This window comes from Clupea harengus, chromosome 18 (genome assembly GCF_900700415.2).
Source record: "Clupea harengus chromosome 18, Ch_v2.0.2, whole genome shotgun sequence".
In the NCBI taxonomy this organism is placed as follows: domain Eukaryota; kingdom Metazoa; phylum Chordata; class Actinopteri; order Clupeiformes; family Clupeidae; genus Clupea; species Clupea harengus.
The window spans coordinates 17,906,783-17,926,198 of NC_045169.1; the positions used below are offsets into that span (position 1 = coordinate 17,906,783).

Consider the following 19,416-nt stretch of genomic DNA (forward strand, 5'->3'; position numbering starts at 1 on the left):
ATCCTGACTGATCAAACCTAAGACTGAATCTTCAATATATGGTATAAAACTAATTACCATCACTACTGGGGTAGTTGCTGATGCTACAGTATACACACACTGAAGGTATGTAATGTTATGTGGCATATAAGCTCTTCATTGAAGTTGCAAAATATATTGTATATATTAACATTTCAAATTGGCATTTAGATGAAAATGATACATATTTTTATAAATGATGGTAGCAATGCTAAAATAACTACTATTGTATTTGGACTGATGCCAAGAAACTGAAAAGTTACTTCTAGTAGCAACTGGCACCACAAGCAGCGGAGATCAGTTGTAAACATGACACACATAATCTAATGATAATCTGTGTCAAGCAGCTGAGATCAGTTGTAAACATGACACACATAATCTAATGATAATCTGTGTCAAGCAGCTGAGATCAGTTGTAAACACGACACACATAATCTAATGATAATCTGTGTCGAGGAGATACCTTCTCTCTGCACACACTGGAGGGTCTGCTATCCATCATAAGTGTGAAAGACATTATTATCCGTGGTGTGAAAAGTCCAAGGAATGAATGGGGCACATGTTCAGTACAATGAAGGAAAAATACAGGAAAACCAGTGTGACCATAGCAACAACTGGCAGGCTGGTTTCCTGCATGTAATGTAGAAATGAACCAGATTAGCAAGATTTCTTAGTAGACAGGACACATGTAGCCACTGCTACACAAATCAGTCCACAATGGACAAGTATCAGGCCCAGAGGAAATAACAGTTATTGCAAAGACATTCATTTCGATAATAAGACCTTCTTAATGTTCATCATAGAAAGAAGTTCAGTGGAATAACTGCTGGTGGAGTTTGTGGTAAATCATCTCGTCTGTCAAAAAACATTTGAACGCTTTAAAAATAGTGCAACGCTTTAAGAAAATAAGCGATGTGTAGAAAACCACATTGTTATCTGTGCAACCTGACATGCCGGTTGAGTATCTGTCCTACTTACTGCACCACAGAGAGACCACAGGCAGCAGTCAGAGGAGAGCTCAAGCACGAGGAGAGAAGTGCGGTGGTATACAGGTTCAAACCAGAGCCCATCTTGTTGAGTCAAATGCAGCATATTTTTTTATCTCGGCTTGTCATCGCAGAGGTGTTAAATGGTGCAAATCACTTGCTGAAGATGAACCTAATATATTTGTTTGTTAATGTTAAAGAGATACTATGCAGATTATTACTTTTTAGGGATATGTTTGTCAGCAGATAGCTGCCTCAAATTCATTTTGATGGCACATGGTCATCAAAACACACATCTTTTGAGTCATTTGAGTAAATCCCGATGTTTTTAAAATGTGTAACTTTGTATACTTAGTTTGGATATTTCTACCAAGGCTTTTGTTGACGCTAAAGAGCTATCACTCTCTTCGAACTCTAATCTCCGGTTTTTCTGCACTCAAAACTAGATGGCTACAGTGTACTGAAGGGTACTGCTACAGGTGGGCAGTGCTGTATAGGGTACTGCCACAGGTGAGCAGACATGATGAAGGGCCCAACTGGAGAAGATGTGATGCAGTGTTGTAAAGGGTGTGTGTGTGTGTGTGTGTGCGTGTGTGTGTGTGTGTGTGTGTGTGTGTGTGTGTATGTGTGTGTGTGTGTGAGAGTGTGTGAGAGTGTTAGGTTAGGGGCTCCTCTAATGGATGAAATGTGATGCAGTGTTGAAAAGGGTGTCCCTACATGTGTGAGAATCTGGGGAAGTTTCCTAATTGAAGGGACCAGCATAGGTCATAAGAATATGCCATAGTCAATAAGTCAATGATATTATACCTAGTCATAATTGTTACTTTTATTTGGATTTAACTAACTAGAGTGGACTTGCTTGGTGAATATTCTTTGTCTCTGACCTGGGTAAGTGAGGTGCGACATTGGTCTCACCTCCCCCCCAGGTTGAGACAAAGAACCCTGCATGCATGTCCCATTTGAATAGACGGTGACACCCCTTAATGTCAGTGTATTTAACCGACTGTTCCCCAAGGAACAAGTCAGATATGCTGAGGTGAAGTTCTGTGAGGGAGGATGGATCTGAAAGTCTCTGTCTCACAAAATGGTCGGCCGCCATTCTTCAAGAATAAACCTGAATCCTGACTGATCAAACCTAAGACTGAATCTTCAATATATGGTATAAAACTAATTACCATCAATTGGAGGTCCCACCGAGATATTAATTCTTGGAATTTTGCTGAGATTTCAGTTCTGCTGTAAAGATCCGCTGTACCCCGGTTGACACAACGCTTTGGTAAGTACACTTACCTAAATCTTGGGAAATATAGGAAGTAGAGTCCTGTCTAAGAACAGAAATATTGTGATGTCTTAGAAGTTGACACACACTGTGCTTGTCTTAGAACAGAAATCTTATGTTATTTTACTTTTATTTTTATTGTGATGTCTTAGAAGTTGACACACACGGTGCTTGTCTTAGAAGTTGACACATCTATTTTTTTCGGGTATTGGTCCGAGGCAGTCTGAGCTGTGCTTGTGACATACTCTATTGTTTTACTTACCGCTCAGATAAATTTCCCAAGAGGATAAAAAAAGGTTGTGGCCATGAACGGGTGTTTGGAAAGGGATCTACAGCATTTTAATATTTGAATTAAGAAATTGTTCTAAGTCAATTTGTAAATTATTTACATTAGATTGTGGAGATTCAGTTCTTGGATTTGACCAGTCATGATTCAAGACATAAGATTCTTTTAAGTCCAGATTTCACAATGCTTTTGATAAAGTCAGATGTTAGACTGCTAAATGATAAACTGTGTCTGTTCACACAATAGCTAGACAGCTCTCACACATACCACTTAATTCACACTTCAGGCACAGCCGCGCCTGTGACCTTGATGGCCCATTAAGCTGAAGTGAACCACACCAAAGCCACATAGCAAGACAGACTTTAAGCATTTGTTTTGCCTACACAATGATTTTCTTAACCCATGTTAAAATCATTGTATGAAGTGTTACAATTATGAATAATTGTAAGCATATTTTTTAACAGAACAAAGTCTGCATCCTTAGTGTATGGGTTTAAGGTACATGGAAAATAAGATGGTTTTTTTTCGGAAACCGTACGTGATCTCACAGCAGCAGACGACTGCTGGTAGATCAAAAGGGGGAGGTGTTGAGCTTCAGAGAGAATTGACCTTAATAAGATGATAACTGCAAAATGTGTTTTTTCTCAAAACAGGTTTAGCTGCTGAATTTCTGACTTCATCAAATGATCCAGGAGCAATTAATGAATTAAGGAATGCCTTAAATGGTTTGGCATTCAAGTGCCATTGGAATCTGGATAAAAATGGATTTTATGAGATACTTTTGTAACTAACTAACTAACTGTAACGTAACTCTGTTAACAGATTGATTCCTTTCTCTTAGGGATGGACACACCTGTCTCCTGAACAAGCGAATGAATGTGTGTGTATGCCTGTAGGCTGGCCAGCCGTCGTATGAATGAATGAATGAACTTACAGGACTGTTTAACCTACATTTGACCACTGACTTTGTCTTTAAGTGAAATTGTTTGAATTGAAGGAGATTTCAAAACGTTTTCTTTCTTTCAATCATTCCATTTCTTTCAAACATTCAGCTTCTTTCAAATCCCAACTCTCAGTTGTTTATTGGGTTAGTATGGGTCTGTGGCCTTTTCTTCTAGATGCAAATGCCCAGACCTTGCAGGTAACAGGATGATGTGATTTAAGCAAACCTGCTTTTGTCTGAGATTAGGCTGTCTGCAGTCTTTCACACCCAATACCAAATGTCTATTGTCTGATGTGTTGAGTATGCTAACAGGCTTCCTGCCTCATGGAGGTGTTGGCCGGTATTATCTTTTTCTGAGATCTCGTTACAGACAGTTTTTAGGAATATGGAGAATAGCGATGACAAAAAAGGAAGCAGCTTCTCACCAAGGTCTCGAAAGGGGGACCATTCCAGAAAATCAACAGATGAAGGAACAGCAGAATCGTTTGAACTTCAAACAAACGCCATGCAGCATCTGGCCAGGACGTCGAAATGAGGACAAACTCAGACCACAGACATCAACCCAGATCAACACCTCTGGAATCCACAGGACCACGGCAACACCTGAACCGATGACCACCACCAAGAAGAGATGACGGGGACACCTCAAAGAAATGGCAATCTCCTGATATGCTAAGAGATGCATAGGTGGAATGACCCCATAAGGAGCAAAGACCACAGGAGGGGAACAACTGAGACAAGCCAAGCGTCACAGACACACACACACACACTAACACGCACAAACACACACACACACGTCCTACCCCCTCCCAAGGAAAGTCAACCCTTGCTTTTAAACAAAGGCAAGACACAATACACAGAGTGTCAAGACACACACACACCTTCAACCATCATAGACGATCAACTCCAAGGGACCACGGAAAAATCGGGAACGATTACCATCACCATCAAAGACACACACATTCTGGAGTCACACACACGAACACACACACACAGAGACACACACTTAACCGTATTACCGTCAACCCACATTACAATAAAGTAATGCTCCATGTCATGTACCCCTCAGTAACCAGAAAGGAAATGTTTTAAAATGTTGTGACACTATAATGTATCTCCCATAATCCGTTATCTTCTGTACTATTGTTTAATCCTAACCTTTCATTTTAGCTTAGTTTACCTTAGAGTTAACATGTGTAATTAAGTTTGTTCTGTGTTCTCACCGCTTGTAAACTGCATTTTCCGAATGGGTACCATGTATATATATGTATTACTTCTGTTATATTTCTCTGCTCTCACGGCTAAAAATAGGATGGTTATGTTGATATAACATCGGTGAAGGAATTTGTCCCTAAATCAGAGGTCCACACAATTGGCGAAAAAGCGTGGGGCACTCTGTAACATGGGTTTCGCCTTCCCTCGTGAGAGAATGCCACATTTATGAGACAAAGACTGAACAAAGCCACTCACTCAAGAAAAAGAAAATAGTTAAATGATCTGATGTTTAAGACATACAGTCTTAAAAAGGGGGAATGAAGGGACCAGCATAGGTCATAAGAATATGCCATAGTCAATAAGTCAATGATATTATACCTAGTCATAATTGTTACTTTTATTTGGATTTAACTAACTAGAGTGGACTTGCTTGGTGAATATTCTTTGTCTCTGACCTGGGTAAGTGAGGTGCGACATTGGTCTCACCTCCCCCCCAGGTCGAGACAAAGAACCCTGCATGCATGTCCCATTTGAATAGACGGTGACACCCCTTAATGTCAGTGTATTTAACCGACTGTTCCCCAAGGAACAAGTCAGATATGCTGAGGTGAAGTTCTGTGAGGGAGGATGGATCTGAAAGTCTCTGTCTCACAAAATGGTCGGCCGCCATTCTTCAAGAATAAACCTGAATCCTGACTGATCAAACCTAAGACTGAATCTTCAATATATGGTATAAAACTAATTACCATCATAATGGATGCCCCTCCAGTGGAGAACATGAGTTTTGGTGCCATACATTTACCCTTACAAAACAATACACTTGAGATGAAAAATAACTCATGACGTGCCCTCCTAGATTCAAAGTCGAAAAAACACAATGACGTGCACTTACAATGAGGAGAACAAAAGTCCAGTACAGTCCCGCTTACAGCATGACCTCTAGGGCATGCTTTCACAGCAGGTGCAGTGACCATAGTCGTGTCGCCAAATATGTTGATAAGATTTTTAATTTACCTCTAATACCCTGCTTACATTCAAAACATATTGTTTGGACGCTAACAAATCTTGTATGTGTTTTTGCAAGGGGTTGATAAGATTGGGCTAATATTTAGATTGCATTAATCTTATTTGCAGTCCCATTTTTTTTTTTTTTTTTTCAAGGTGCCCTTTAGGAATTGACATCATTAAGCCTCGCTGACTGGGCCTAGTTCATGGCGATATCCATGTTCTGTGTCAGTGTGATCGAGCATAAAAGTGTTTCCATGTAGACAAGCAGTGTGGTATATTGCGCGTATACTGTATAAGTGCCTTGGCCAGTCCTTTGTGCCAGTAGCCATCAGACTCCACAACCAACACAACCGAACATAGGTTTTATGTAATGTACGCCAGCGGAGTTGTGCTATGTTGTCTATTTATTTTATCTATTTATTTTATTCTTATTCAAATTTGTATTAATTTATTTTTGATGTTTATGTATATAGATACTTGATTCCTATTCCTACTACCTTGCTGCTATGACAACTGATTTTCCCTCACGGGATTAATAAAGGTTTATCTTATCTTATCTTATATAATAGATGGGATAATGCTCATGTGAGTCAGACAGACGGCAGGCCCTACACGCCATGGGCTGTCTTTAGGCGCACTGTTTTTATATGAAGGTGTTATATTATTAATATTATTATTAATGTATTATATATGTAATGTATGTGACAATATGAATATTAGTATATTCATTTATGAAAATGTCTTAAATGAGAAAATTAACTTTTAACTCCACTATTTCTTGTGAGAATATTTAACAAGTTTCATAAAAGAAAGGAGAAGTTTACTTAACCAGTATTGGAACATGCAGTTGAAATCTAATTAATGATCAACATCGATAGAAGAAATAATGTATACACACGATACAACAGTTGTTGAACATTTGTCTGTGTATCGGCGAACCTGTCAGCCGGGTGAACATATGTGTTGAACATAAGTTGCACATTAGAATGTTCAACAAGATTGATTAAATGTTTTACTAATTGAACATACCTATATTCTCATTAACTTTAAATGACTCACTTAACCTATACTGTAAAAATGTATATTTATATACATATTTATAAACAGCTTATTTTTTGAATCTCAACTGTTGAAATGTTACAAATACTCTGTACTCTGTGGGCAGACTATCCAAATAAAGTGTAACTAAAATATGCATCATTTTCATCTAAATGCCAGTATAAAATGTTAATATATAGAATATATTGCAACTTCAATGAAAGGTTCATATGCCATATAAGAAATATGAAACATTTGCTTAACATTGTAAAATAAATTATCAAATTTGTGTGTTTTCTCAAGAACCCCTGCAGCCATATGTCCCATTCCCATTGACAATCACTCTTCCAATCAGCTCGGAGGTATAGATATAGGCCGCTCTGCCCTCTGTGGCAGTGTTTGTTCTGTCTTGGTGCCCAAACCACAACACTAATGAAGTCCATAGCAAATGAGTAGCTAAGCTACTGTGACTGTACCTATTCAAAACCACCACATCTACACCACTAGCTTACTTGTTGAGATGTGAGTTACTTTTTACTAAAACATTTTTCTATGTTTCCAGTGGACTTACCTGAAGGAGTGGAATATAAATGTCTGAAGAGCCAAGCCAACTTTGAAGAAAAAAACCCATGTGTTCCTCTCTCGGCCTCTCTGACACATGCCCCACACACGCACAGATAAACCCTCCCACACCAACGACAGCAGCAGTCCAAGCCATGCAGACATCTCATGTCAAACAGGCACTTGGACGTAGTCGAACACTTGCTTCCAAAAAACATAATGTCTTTGTACCATAGTATTTGATGGTGTTCAACTTGTGAAAGTGACTGTTCGTATGGTTATGCTAGTGAGATGCATTAAGGTCTAACAGACACAAAATATCAGAGAAAGATGGCTGGTTCTGTGTAAACATAATTGTAAGATGTATCAATCAGTAAATCTATCTATTTATCACTCTATCTATCTATGAATTATTCTCTGTAATGTTTGTATACATTTTTTTTTAAACATACTAGAGGTTATAAATAAGAGGAAGGGTATTGGCAGCAAACATAATTAGATTAATTCCATCAATATAGCTTTATAAACATCAATGTATAGCTAAACATTTACTGTATACAGTTATATATCACAAATGTAACATTAAAAGTCTGTTTTGTCTGTGTGAATAGGGCGCCATCTAGTGGCCTCCTTGCAGACCAGCACACACAGCAGAGGGTCAAATCAACATGACCACCTCAGTTTTTTTTTTGTGTTTTTTGTTTACAATGTGTAATATTATTACAGCTATGGTGAGGGTCTTAAATGATACAAGCCACAAATGTTGTGCAAATCTTGAGGGTGAAATGTCAATGTTGGCATTTTGCTTAAACTTAGTTCACATGTAGGCCTAGTCTTCATTTATGCCAACATTTCAACTTTGCAGCTCGATGACAAATAACATAATTTTAATGTTTTAGTTATTTTTTAAATCAGGATAAGCTTTGAGATTTTAAAAGACTCCGTCTGTTGGAAACTATCTCCAGAGGGGTTCACTTGAGCCAGGACAAGAATCCGGATCCTGCACCTCTAGGCCGTTTGAATCCAGCAGCTAAACACGACCAACTCGATCCAATTTTTAACGTTTAACGGTTTAAATCTATACTCGTCTACAACAAAAACATATATGAACACATAATACTGATTTCTTCCATTTTTGTGATTTAAAGCAGCAATACGGATTTCTGTTCCAAAACTAGTACGTTAACTACCTAAAAGGCATGCAAAAACCTTGCAAACACCACCAACAGCCCAGCTGACACTGACCATATGCTATCAAAATGATTTTGAGGATGGTAGCAAAACTAGTTGCCTATAAAACCATACCTCAAAAAGTGTCAAATTGTTGCATAGTGTTACTTTAACTGCATATTTAGCCTATAGCTAAAGGTCACAAAGGTAATTGGTGACAAAGACTGATACTTAGCTGCCTGTCAAATAATTTTATAGTAAAATCATACAAAAACACCATTCCACTAGACATCCACTCATTGCTTATGATTACATTTGCATTACAATGTTAATTGCTGTTTTGATGTGCACAGCTGGTTATGTCTTGAAGTAGTGGCAGACTGAACATGACTGGTGCCATCTACAGGCTAGAATGTGGAGGTGGTGAAGTACCAGCCAAAGGGAAATAAATGTTGTTTTATAGTATAGTTTAAAGGCACAGTCTCTGATTCTAATCCAATATACTTTTTGTCAAATTCAGCTAATTCCTCTGCACGGTCTTCCAGTTGTCCGTTCAGTGTGTGTGCTCATAAAAACTCCAGTGTTCCTAACTTCCTACACAGGCTTAGCCAGAGCCATAAACGATTCCAGCCAAACGCCATGCTGCTAGATTGGCATTGAACTTAAATTTCAACAACTTTCGTCCAGAATCGTGGCAATCTTGTGGTGACATCGGAAATTAATGTAATTTAGAAAATCAGTGGTGTTAGATAATGCTGGTTCTGATTGGTTATACGTTTTGAAATGTTTTGAAATGTATTGTTTGGAGGATAACCCCTTGAGATGCAGCATCTCGTTTTCGAGGGGGACTTATTTAAAAACTTCAGATTTGATACATTACTGTGGCCACATCCGGTGCCACTAACCCATAGCAAATTGGGCTAAAGTAACAATTGACATTTATAACCCCTGAGGGGGAAGTGCATCTTGTGCTAAATGTGTTAGGGGTAGGAACCCTAGGGTAGGAACCCTGGCTCCTCTGTCCGCCATAAACTAGGCCTCCCTCCACACAGCTATTCTTGGCCAATACCCCTCCCCAGGCATGAGCCACAGTCTGTCTGCAGAGGTTTAATGTGATTATGTCCAGTCTCTAACCACACTCTTATGAGTATCTTCATCTTTATGATCACCTGGAGAATTAGGCTACTTTCTTGGCATTCCACATGACATCTTGGAAAATTTTAACATACTGTATAACACCAGACTGCGACAAGTTGCCCCAAAACACTAGCCAAACTTGACTTAGTAAATCTATCAAAGAACATATGGACCTTGTGCAAAACAATATTGCATATTAGTTTGGGAGGTTTGTATGGATGATACAAATAAATGGGAACAACAAACAAACAAAAAAGAATATCTAGCCTTCTTGGATTACACCGGGACTTAATATTCTGATATCAATGATATTCATTATTTCTTATTCCTGAGGTGGACCTATGGAGACACCGTCAAACTTATCCAACTTGTCCAGGCTATGACCACCCTACATTCAACGTGTCAATATGCCACGCATGTTGGTAAGCAAATAGTTAACTTCTCACTACAGCAGCCGGGGATATGCACGCTAACCCTCATGTCAGTCTTTGCTAACTGTACTTGTAATTAAAGTTATTTGCGATGAGATAAGTTTGTGGGGTGCTTTCACGTCTGTGACAAACATGATGTGTTTGCAGTTGCACCAATACCAGTCGCACATACCATGTGCGGTTGCTGTGATTGCAAAGTAATACTGACTGAAACACAAGCTGAGTAGTCATCCTTTACCACAGCTCAAACAGCCGAGTCCCATCAGGTCACGTGGTACGAGGAGGACGGCCATCTTTCTAAAACACAAACAACAAGAGTAGCAAGCTGACCAGACATCAACACGCAGCGACCGTTGGAGTGGGTTAAATCATTAATTAAACAATTGAACACGATTCCATGAAGAAAACGCTATTCTTTTGGAAAACGTGAACAGGAGGAGAACAGACACCCATGCACGCACATCTAAAGTGACGATTGTAAACAACGACTGCATATTAAAAATACAGTTGCCTCAAATATAAGGTGAGTTACTGTCCTGCGCTGTGGAAATGGCTTGCTTTACAGTAGAAGTAACGTTAGCGACTGATTATCCATTTATTACGAGGAGGGCCTCGCCACGCTTGTTCAGACTAACGGCGGGTCTAGTTTTCATTGTATGGGTGCAGATTTTGGTCGAGGTTTATTGTGTTCCAGTGCCTTTTCGATGGGTTTTAAACGTTGTGTGTCATTTGCCATGTCTTTAGAAGGCCAGAACAAGCAGCGGGTTAAAGTAAGAGGGACGGCCGGCCTGTCGAGAGGGAGGGGGCGAATGTGTTAACACACGCGGACACTCCGCCCCCTTCGCCATGTATCTTGTCATGGGCAGTTGAACTGAAACCACGTAAGCGTGCCTGCTTTACCGAGGCCCACAACGATAGATTGCATTATTGAGATATCTAAAGCGCAGTTAAGAATGACACAACTCATGAGTGAAGGTTACTGGCCCTTGCAGTTCAGAGCTGTCTGACTTGTATCCATATGGTTGTTCATTTGCACCGAGACTTGTGCTGGTCCCCGGACCTGATCACGTTGCTAACGCTACGTCCCGAAAGGAATCCAACATCAGCGTTTCGTCAATATATCCAGTCGGTAATATTAATGTAGTGAGGCCGTGCATTTCACAGGTAGGACTGGTACTAACACATCTGTGATGCTTTCATCAGTTATAATCGGTTGCTCAGTTACTGACAGACCATTGCAAATTGATATTATCTGCTCGAACAGCATTAGCAGTGTTAGCTAGTTCGCCAGCCATGTTTCATGCAAAGAATTGTCGATATGCATGTTTAAAAGCAGTATAACACAAACATTTATCTCACTGTTGTGTATAAGTACGAGTGCTTTCCTCCTACATGTTAACGTTTACATCCGATACCGGCTTGAATATAATCAGGAACAATCAAAATAACTGGATAATGCTTGTACGCCTCTGGTCTAGTGCAGGTTCTTTGCTAACTGCAACCTGCAAAAGTGATGGGATCAAGATTTCAGCATTATTTTGGCGTGATTATGGAAGTCTCCATAACATGTTCATTCTTTTGGGACTTTTAGTTTTTTTTTTAAACCAAGTAAACATTTGGCTGTTTGTTGTTTTCAGAGGTAACGGTTGTTTAAATTGTTTTATTTTAAGTGTATCCTAAAATGTGTTTTTGAGCTGTAAACTAAATGATATGCCTGATGTTTCATCATACTTCAATGCTGCAGTTAACATTGACAAAAAAAAATCGGCATTTTATGAGTTGGAAATGTCTGAACAGGCCATCTACTGTTTAAAATCCTGAACATTGCGAGGCTGATGTAATCAACCATTTGAGACATCTCTAGGTCCTGATATTCATAGACTCTCAATCTAGTAAACTCTCAGACCCATGCCCGCTTGTTAGCATTTTTCAGAATTATGCTGAGGGTGGAGTAAGGTTTAGAGCTGGGGGTGAATTTACACAGAGGTAGTGTACACTGAATGTGTGTGTTTGTGCTGTAAACTAAATGATATGACTGTACTGTGATGAAACACATCAATGTTGGCGTCTTTTTCGGCATTTTATGGGTTGAAAAGAGCTCGGCATGCCATCTACTGTTAAAAATCATCTAAGGCCAATGCTGACGTAGATTAGACTGGTCGGAACTTCTATCTAAGAATTCAAATATCAATCTTAAAACCATTTTCAAAAGAGCTGTATTTTGGTAACTAAGAACAGAAATGTTGGCCCAGCTGATCAGTCAGCACCCTCTAGACTAAACACCAGTGTACAAAATATTGAAAATAAATCTGTACCGGAATCATGGTTAAAATCGAGCTGTGTAGTTTGCAAAGAAAACATTATCTATTCAAATGCTGTGTTTTACAGCACACTGTCCTGTTGTAAAACTCCTGATGGTCTTGCCGTATAGTGATGCCTTGGATAATGCCTGGGTCTTATTCATTTCGCGAGACCCTGCCTGCAATGGCATTTACACTATCAATTAACCCTTGGGATTACAGTAAGTTCATATAATCATAACATTACTATTAAGAAAATTAGGCTATGTAATGATAAACACTCTTCTTGTTGCAAGCTATTGTGTCAGCTTTGTCACACATATTATCTATGAGTTGAAATTCATGTTGTTGCCACACTATTTGTTTGCTAAGACTTAAAAGTATTACTTTCAAGTGGGAATGGTTCAGGCTTCTTTTAAAAACTAAAATATTTACATACATTTTGATAAACTTCTGTTTGAAGTGTTTCTGGATTTCCTACACCTTTCCATATCTTTATCCAAGCACCTTGTGGGAGAAGTTGCACCAGTCTTACATAGTTAGAATGTTCCTGTTTAATGTCTTATATAGGTGGAGAACGTTCATTTGAAACATAAACAACTTGTGCAAACAACTAATTAGGTATCTCTGCTCTGCCTTAGTGAGTTATTTTTTTTATGACACTTGCTCAAAGCTAGGCTAACTATCCTGGTGACCTTAGCTCCCACTGGAATAAAGCTGATAACTTGCATGTCGCTCCTCCTTACTTTTGCTAAGGTGCTATAGTCTGTTGCCTAGATATAGCTGGTTGCCATAGCGTCTGTAGGTGCAATATCCCAACCCCGTTGAAGTCCCCCCGCCCCTTCCCCCATCAGTTTGCCCATTCCCTCCCTGACCTGAAGGCTTGAATCTTATCAGTAGTGATGTAACAGTGATCAGCAATTAGATGTGCGCACCACAGTTGTGCTAGTGGCAGGGATGTGTTTGCTTTGTGAAGAGAGGGTGCGTCAGGCTTCCTTTAAGACCGTCACCTTCGATTGCTTGCTGTTTCACATAACTTGACAGTGACATGCCACTGAGACTTTTTGACTGGGTTTAGGTTAGAGGGTGTCCTTGTTAAAACACCCAACTATGATGATCATGATAATGAAAATAAAGCTTAGCTTTCTTCTCGCATTCATTTATGAATATAGGATTGTTGTTGTTCTTCGTCTTAAATATATTGTCTGCATATATTATTATTATTTGTTTCTTTTTTAAGACCCGGTTTCTTCCCCACTTTCCCTTGCCCCGGCAGTCTAGCCATCTCTGTGCCACTTTACACAAATATGTAGTCCTCCGTCCTCCGTCCTCCGTCCTCGGTCCTCTTCCTGGCGAAAGGTTGTGGATATTTGTTGATGTCAACAACAGGCAATCCAGTAAACCCTTCTCTTCCGTGCTCCTGAAGCCACTTTGGCCCAAGAGCGCCCCTTGTTTGTTGATTGCCTGGAATAGTGTGGCCTGGTCCAAGCCACTTTGTTTGTTTCCACACTGTGCACGAACACCAGGGTTTATTTGAACACACACACTGGACAGACAGCTAGAGGAAGATTTCACTGAATTCATCAGAGAGAGTAATGGACTGTAATTATGCACTGCACCTTTTTAAAGTGCCATCTTGGGTACTCAGTCCTCACCATAACCATAGCAGTTAACCTAGTATCTCCACTGGCACTCTAACCTGCTGTAACAAGCTGTGATCATTGCCATTGTACACTCTCTCCCGGTTTTCGAGAGAAGGCAAGCGCATGTTCTAAGAATCCATGCTACCAGGATTCTTGGAAATGCCGCCTTGGAGCCCAAAACAGCCTAATAGAGTGTGTAAGTGACGGTTACCATTTTGTCTACAGTGGATTAGCATTTTTTTGCAGGTACCGGTAAAAAGAAAAAAATGAGAGCGAATGAATGGGGGTTTTGAAAAATTTACAAAATAACACCCATGGTAGTAACTGCTTGAGAGAACAGCGAAGAATAATGGACTACAAATGCTAATTTGATTAAAAAAAACTGAAGTTTGAATCATGAAGTTGGCAAAAGGTGAAGGAAATTGTCCTCAGATAAAAGTGCAGTAAAAAAAAAAAAATTCTATCTGATGTCTTGGACTCGGATGACTTGGGCTAATGTGTCGTCATGAATCCAGAGATAAAACAGGCCCTATGTTGATGTTGATATTTTTATGTTTGTTTTATGGTTTGCATTCTAGTCTGTAATATTCAGGTCGCGACTTGATGACCACGGGAGATTGTGCCAAGGCCAGACCATCTGAGAACCTCTGCTCTGGTGGACCCTGTGCCCAGACTCTCAAATGTTCATGTGGCATCTGGGTCAGTCATAACTTGCTCGGCCAGTCATGGTCAGGTCACAGACAGCTAAGCAGGGAGTTAAAGGCACAGTCCTCGATTATAATATAACAACCTCTCACCATAGTTGAGAACTGTGCTTCTACGTGGATGTTTCAGAACCCAGGCCCTGGAATAAAAAGCTGCTTGATGTTTTTGTCATGTCCGGAGGTGCCACCCCAGCAGATAATGACTAAACCACCTACCCCCTATTTTACTGTAGTAGCCTCCGTGATGCCACTTGCGGTATGCTACTGCGCTACTTGACGAGGCAATTTAGACCAGCTGTGTATAGCAAGTGGCTTTTTAAAAAAAAATCAAATTGAATCTATTTATGCTGCTCGCGGCAACGTGCATGCTATGACTTTAAGGCTTCTTGGTTTTCGAGAGCCGCAGCTGATTTGAATAGCAAAGCAGTGGGCGATTTACAATTGGCTTCCCATGCCACAATGTTTTCAGTCTAAGATAGGGGTCACCTCCCCCCCCCCCCCCCTCCCCTTCCTAACAATCGAGGCGCTGGGCACCATGTCTCCATTAGATTCAGCACACCTGGTGTTACTTGATAAAGAGTGTTGACGAGTAGTGTGAATGGAATGAGATGAGGGAGTTTGTGACCTGTATTCCAATTGCAGTTGGTTAGAGGCCTGCTTTTAAAATTACGGTCAGCACATTTTCAGATAGCAGCTGTAGGTGAGCATTCTAGTGGTTCAAACAAGTTACTGTGAGGAGATTTTATGCATTGAACATTTAGTTTTATTCGTTGATATTTGTGGCCTGATTTTAGAACACTGAAGCAGGGTTAGTAAAATGCTGAAGGTTTGGTAAAATGTTGCGTCTTATAGTTCAGTAAACTCGGTGTCAAATACAGGTCATTTCATCCCCACACTCCTTGACATGTCAGATCTGTGTGTACACTTAAAACAAACTCCAGTGTTCATACACAGTCCTGGCTCTGTAATTGGGAAACAAAGTGGCTGTGCCTGAGATATAGTACTGACGTGACCAAAGAGTGAAGGGGGTGTATTGGATTGTCATCAACAATCAACGATCTTTCGCCAGGATCGAGGACTGCGCCCCTTAAATGTGTGGAGTAAGGGCTTTCGACTCACACTTCTTCTACTTCCTGTTTTTCAGGTGCTGGACGAGAAGAATCAGACGGAAAGGGATCAGAATAGGGGGTCACCGCAGAGGACCTCAGTGGACGCACATTTCTGCCGGAGCGAGGGAGCGACGACAAGAACGAGAGAGCGATTGAGAGCAAGAGAGGTGTCGTGTCGTGTGACATCACGTCGGCTGCTGGCAGCTGCTACCCCAGCTGGTCCGCTCTCTCCCGCCCCCTACCTACCCCACCCCTCCCCACTTTACCCCCACCACCCCCCCATCAGTGAGTCGCCCCCTCAAAAGCTCGGCGTGATCGTACCTGTTTCTCTTCAAGCGGCACTCATGGTATACCTCTGCTGTCAACCCAGCCTGTAGGCCACTGGGGCCGAGCTTTCATTTTCCACGAACACTCGTTTATAGTTTTATTCATTTTTGCGATTTGCTGTTTTGTTTGTTTCTCTCTTTCTGTGAGAGTTATTGGCAGAGTGTATTGTTTTGGCTTGCTGTTCTTTTTTTTTTAAATCGACTTTTGGTTGATTTGCGTTTTTTTGATCTCTCTCCCACCCCATCCCTCTCCTGTTTGAGGCAGCTATCCCCACCCTCTTCCTTATCCTGGGAGTTCTCCCTCCGTCACACAGGCACGCACGCAGATACACACAGGCTTGCAGCCACTTAAGACGCACACAAACACCCGTAGAGAATAACACAAACACACACACAATCACAATCACTGGACCCGAACGGGACTCACGGATCCACACACAACCCACCTGCTCCGCTCATCAGGACAGGGTGAGTACACACTCTGGAGAAGTAAGTGTGTGTGTGTGTGTGTGTGTTTGGTTTATGCATGGCTTTGTTGACCACATGACTATGTGAATGATCTTAAAATTACACAGAGAAAGTGTGTGTTTGTTTATTTTAGGGATTAAATGTGTGCATGTTACGAGAATTCAGGGTCATGTGGTTTCATTGCTGTGTGTTTGACATGCATAGGGGCTGAGTTCATGCATGCATGGCTATCAGTTTGTTTATACTTTCGGTGTGTGTGTGTGTGTGTGTGTGTGTGTGTGTGTGTGTGTGTGTGTGTGTGTGTGTTGCCTCAAGTGTGTCAGCTGTTCCAGTAATGTGATGTTTATATTTATATTTAGGTTCATATGTTGTGACTGAGCACGTCTGTTCCTCTGTGTCTGTCAGACTTTCAGCTCTTGGAGGACGAGAGGAATATGACTGCTGAGACTCTCAACTTCGGCCCAGAATGGTGCGTCTGTCATCTTCACACCGTCTCACTCACCCACACACACACACACACACACACACCTCCTTTTCCTCCTCGATTCCATTTTTAGGTGTTCTTTTACCCCAGATTCACTCTCACACAACCTTTCACTTCCCTTTTCATCTGTTGTGTTTTTCTCTCTCCCTCTCTCTTTCTTTCTTTCTTTCTTTCTTTCTTTCTTTCTTTCTTTCTCTCTCTTACTCTCTCTCTGTCTCTCTCTCTTTCTTACGCTCTCTCTGTTTCTCTTATTCTCTCTGTCTCTCTCACTCTCTGTCTCTCTCTCTCTCTTACTCTCTCTCTCTCTCTCTCTTACTCTCTCTCTTTCTCTTACTCTCTCTGTCTCACTCTCTCTCTCTCTCTCTCTCTTACTCTCTCTCTCCATCTCTCGAGCATCCAACAGTATGTCTGAAGGGTGGTGCCTCTCCCTTATGCCCAGTCATCTCATAAGTTTTGAGTGTCATTGAGAATTATGGAGGCTGAAAAGGAAAGACATAAAGGAAAGACAGGTTCTTCAACCTCTCTCTCTCTCTCTCTTTCTCCCTCTCTTTGCATCATCCCTTTCTTGTCCAGGCTCCGTGCACTATCCAGTGGGGGCAGCGTGACTTCCCCCCCTCCCTCCCCCGCCATGCCAAAGTACAAACTGGCCGACTACCGGTACGGCCGCGAGGAGATGCTAGCACTTTATATCAAAGACAACAAGGTGAGAGAGAGAGAGAGAGAGAGAGAGACACACACACACACACACACACACACACACACACACACACACACATGCACGCACATATAAACGCACATTGACAGGGTGCAAGCCTTCCTAACCTTTTGTGTAAGTCTTCAACACCCTTAAGCATGGCCTGTACCACCAAATGCTGTGTGTGTGTGTGTGTGTGTGTGTGTGTGTGTGTGTGTGTGTGTGTGTGTGTGTGTGTGTGTGTGTGTGTGTGTGTGTGTGTGTGTGTGTGTGTGTGTGGTAGGTAAATGCATGTGGCTCAACGCCATGTCAGCACCTTTGGCTATTTTCATGGTAGTGAAAGTGTAGGGCCTTCAAGAAAAGTGAAAGTGTGTGACACACACACACACACTTCGATGTTGTTCTCTGGTGTGTACGTCTTGAAGGTTCTGGAAATGTCAGTGCTTCTTAAGCCACATTAATACATGAGCTGCAGAGAACCTGTATGCCTGCCACAAGTACATCTGCTCCTCGCTACCGTCACCCTGGGCAATATTTAGCCTTTTGGGGCAGGTTCAGGAGGATCAGAGGTGCTGTAATAAATTGTGCTGTGTCATGGGCAGGTTCAGGAGGATCAGTGATGCTGTAATACATTTAGCTGTTTTTTGTTTTGGGCAGGTTCAGGACTACCTGTAATGTGTCATTTCTTGGGGGAAGGTTCTTGATGACATGTACTGCAAATCCTCAGGATGATCTGTGACTGATCTGCAGTGTGTGCGTGTGTGTGTGTGTGTGTGTGTGTGTGTGTGCGCGTGTGCGTGCGCGTGCGCGTGTGTGTGTGTGTTTTTGTGCAGGCTCCTGAGGACATGCAGGATAAGGAGTTTGCTGCTATTCTGCAGGAGGAGCCAATGCAGCCTCTGGCACTGGTCCCACTGACTGAGGAGGAGCAGGTGAGACGCGCACACACACACACACACACACACACACACACACACACACACACACACAAACAAAAAAAGCTGCACACACACAGACAAAAAAGCTGCACACACACAGACAAAAAAGCTGCACACACACTACACGCTATATGCACACACACAGATATACACAGATTCAGACACACAGGCTTTTACTTACCCATAAAAAGACACATGAGTTTTACACACACACACACACACACACATAAATACACAAGTTCATGTTCACTGACACAAATATTCACACACACACACACACACACAGTGTTATTAGTATTACTGCATTATTCCTGACCCTGGTTTGTATTTGCATTAATCTGTGTGGCTCTGTGTGTGTATCTTGCAGAGGAACTTCTCCATGTCGGTTAACAGTGTCGCTGTCCTAAGGCTCATGGGTAAAGGGGGCGGGGCCATCCCCTCCGGCGTGGCTCGTGGCCGAGGCAGCACACGAGGAGCTAGAGGTGTGTGTGTGTGTGTGTGTGTGGGGGGGTTGTGTGAGGGTAATTGTGTGTTTGTAAGTGTGCATGTGTGGGGTGGAGTTGGGGATGTCGTGTGTATGTGTGCCTTTGTCTGGAGATGAACCTGTCTTTGTCTCTCGAGTCTGTAACTTCATCTATGTGGAGACATTTTGTTCTAGCAATTTTATAGATTGGAAATGAA

At 41.4% G+C, this 19,416-nt stretch overlaps 1 protein-coding gene across 5 annotated transcripts in view; it reads left to right on the forward strand.

Moving 5' to 3' along the window:
- The first annotated feature begins 10,327 nt into the window (after window positions 1-10,327).
- Window positions 10,328-19,416, forward strand: part of gigyf1a (GRB10 interacting GYF protein 1a) — a 27,681-nt gene continuing 18,592 nt past the window's right edge. For 4 of the 5 annotated variants that reach the window (XM_031585316.2, XM_012830792.3, XM_031585318.2 and 1 more), the window contains exons 1-6: window positions 10,328-10,595; window positions 15,864-16,622; window positions 17,028-17,091; window positions 17,680-17,809; window positions 18,634-18,729; window positions 19,103-19,217. In XM_031585316.2, coding sequence (XP_031441176.1) covers window positions 17,057-17,091; window positions 17,680-17,809; window positions 18,634-18,729; window positions 19,103-19,217 — 376 coding nt within the window. In that variant the 5' untranslated portion in view covers window positions 10,328-10,595; window positions 15,864-16,622; window positions 17,028-17,056. The remainder of the gene's footprint in view (window positions 10,596-15,863; window positions 16,623-17,027; window positions 17,092-17,679; window positions 17,810-18,633; window positions 18,730-19,102; window positions 19,218-19,416) is intronic. The other variant, XM_031585317.2, reaches the window with a different exon arrangement.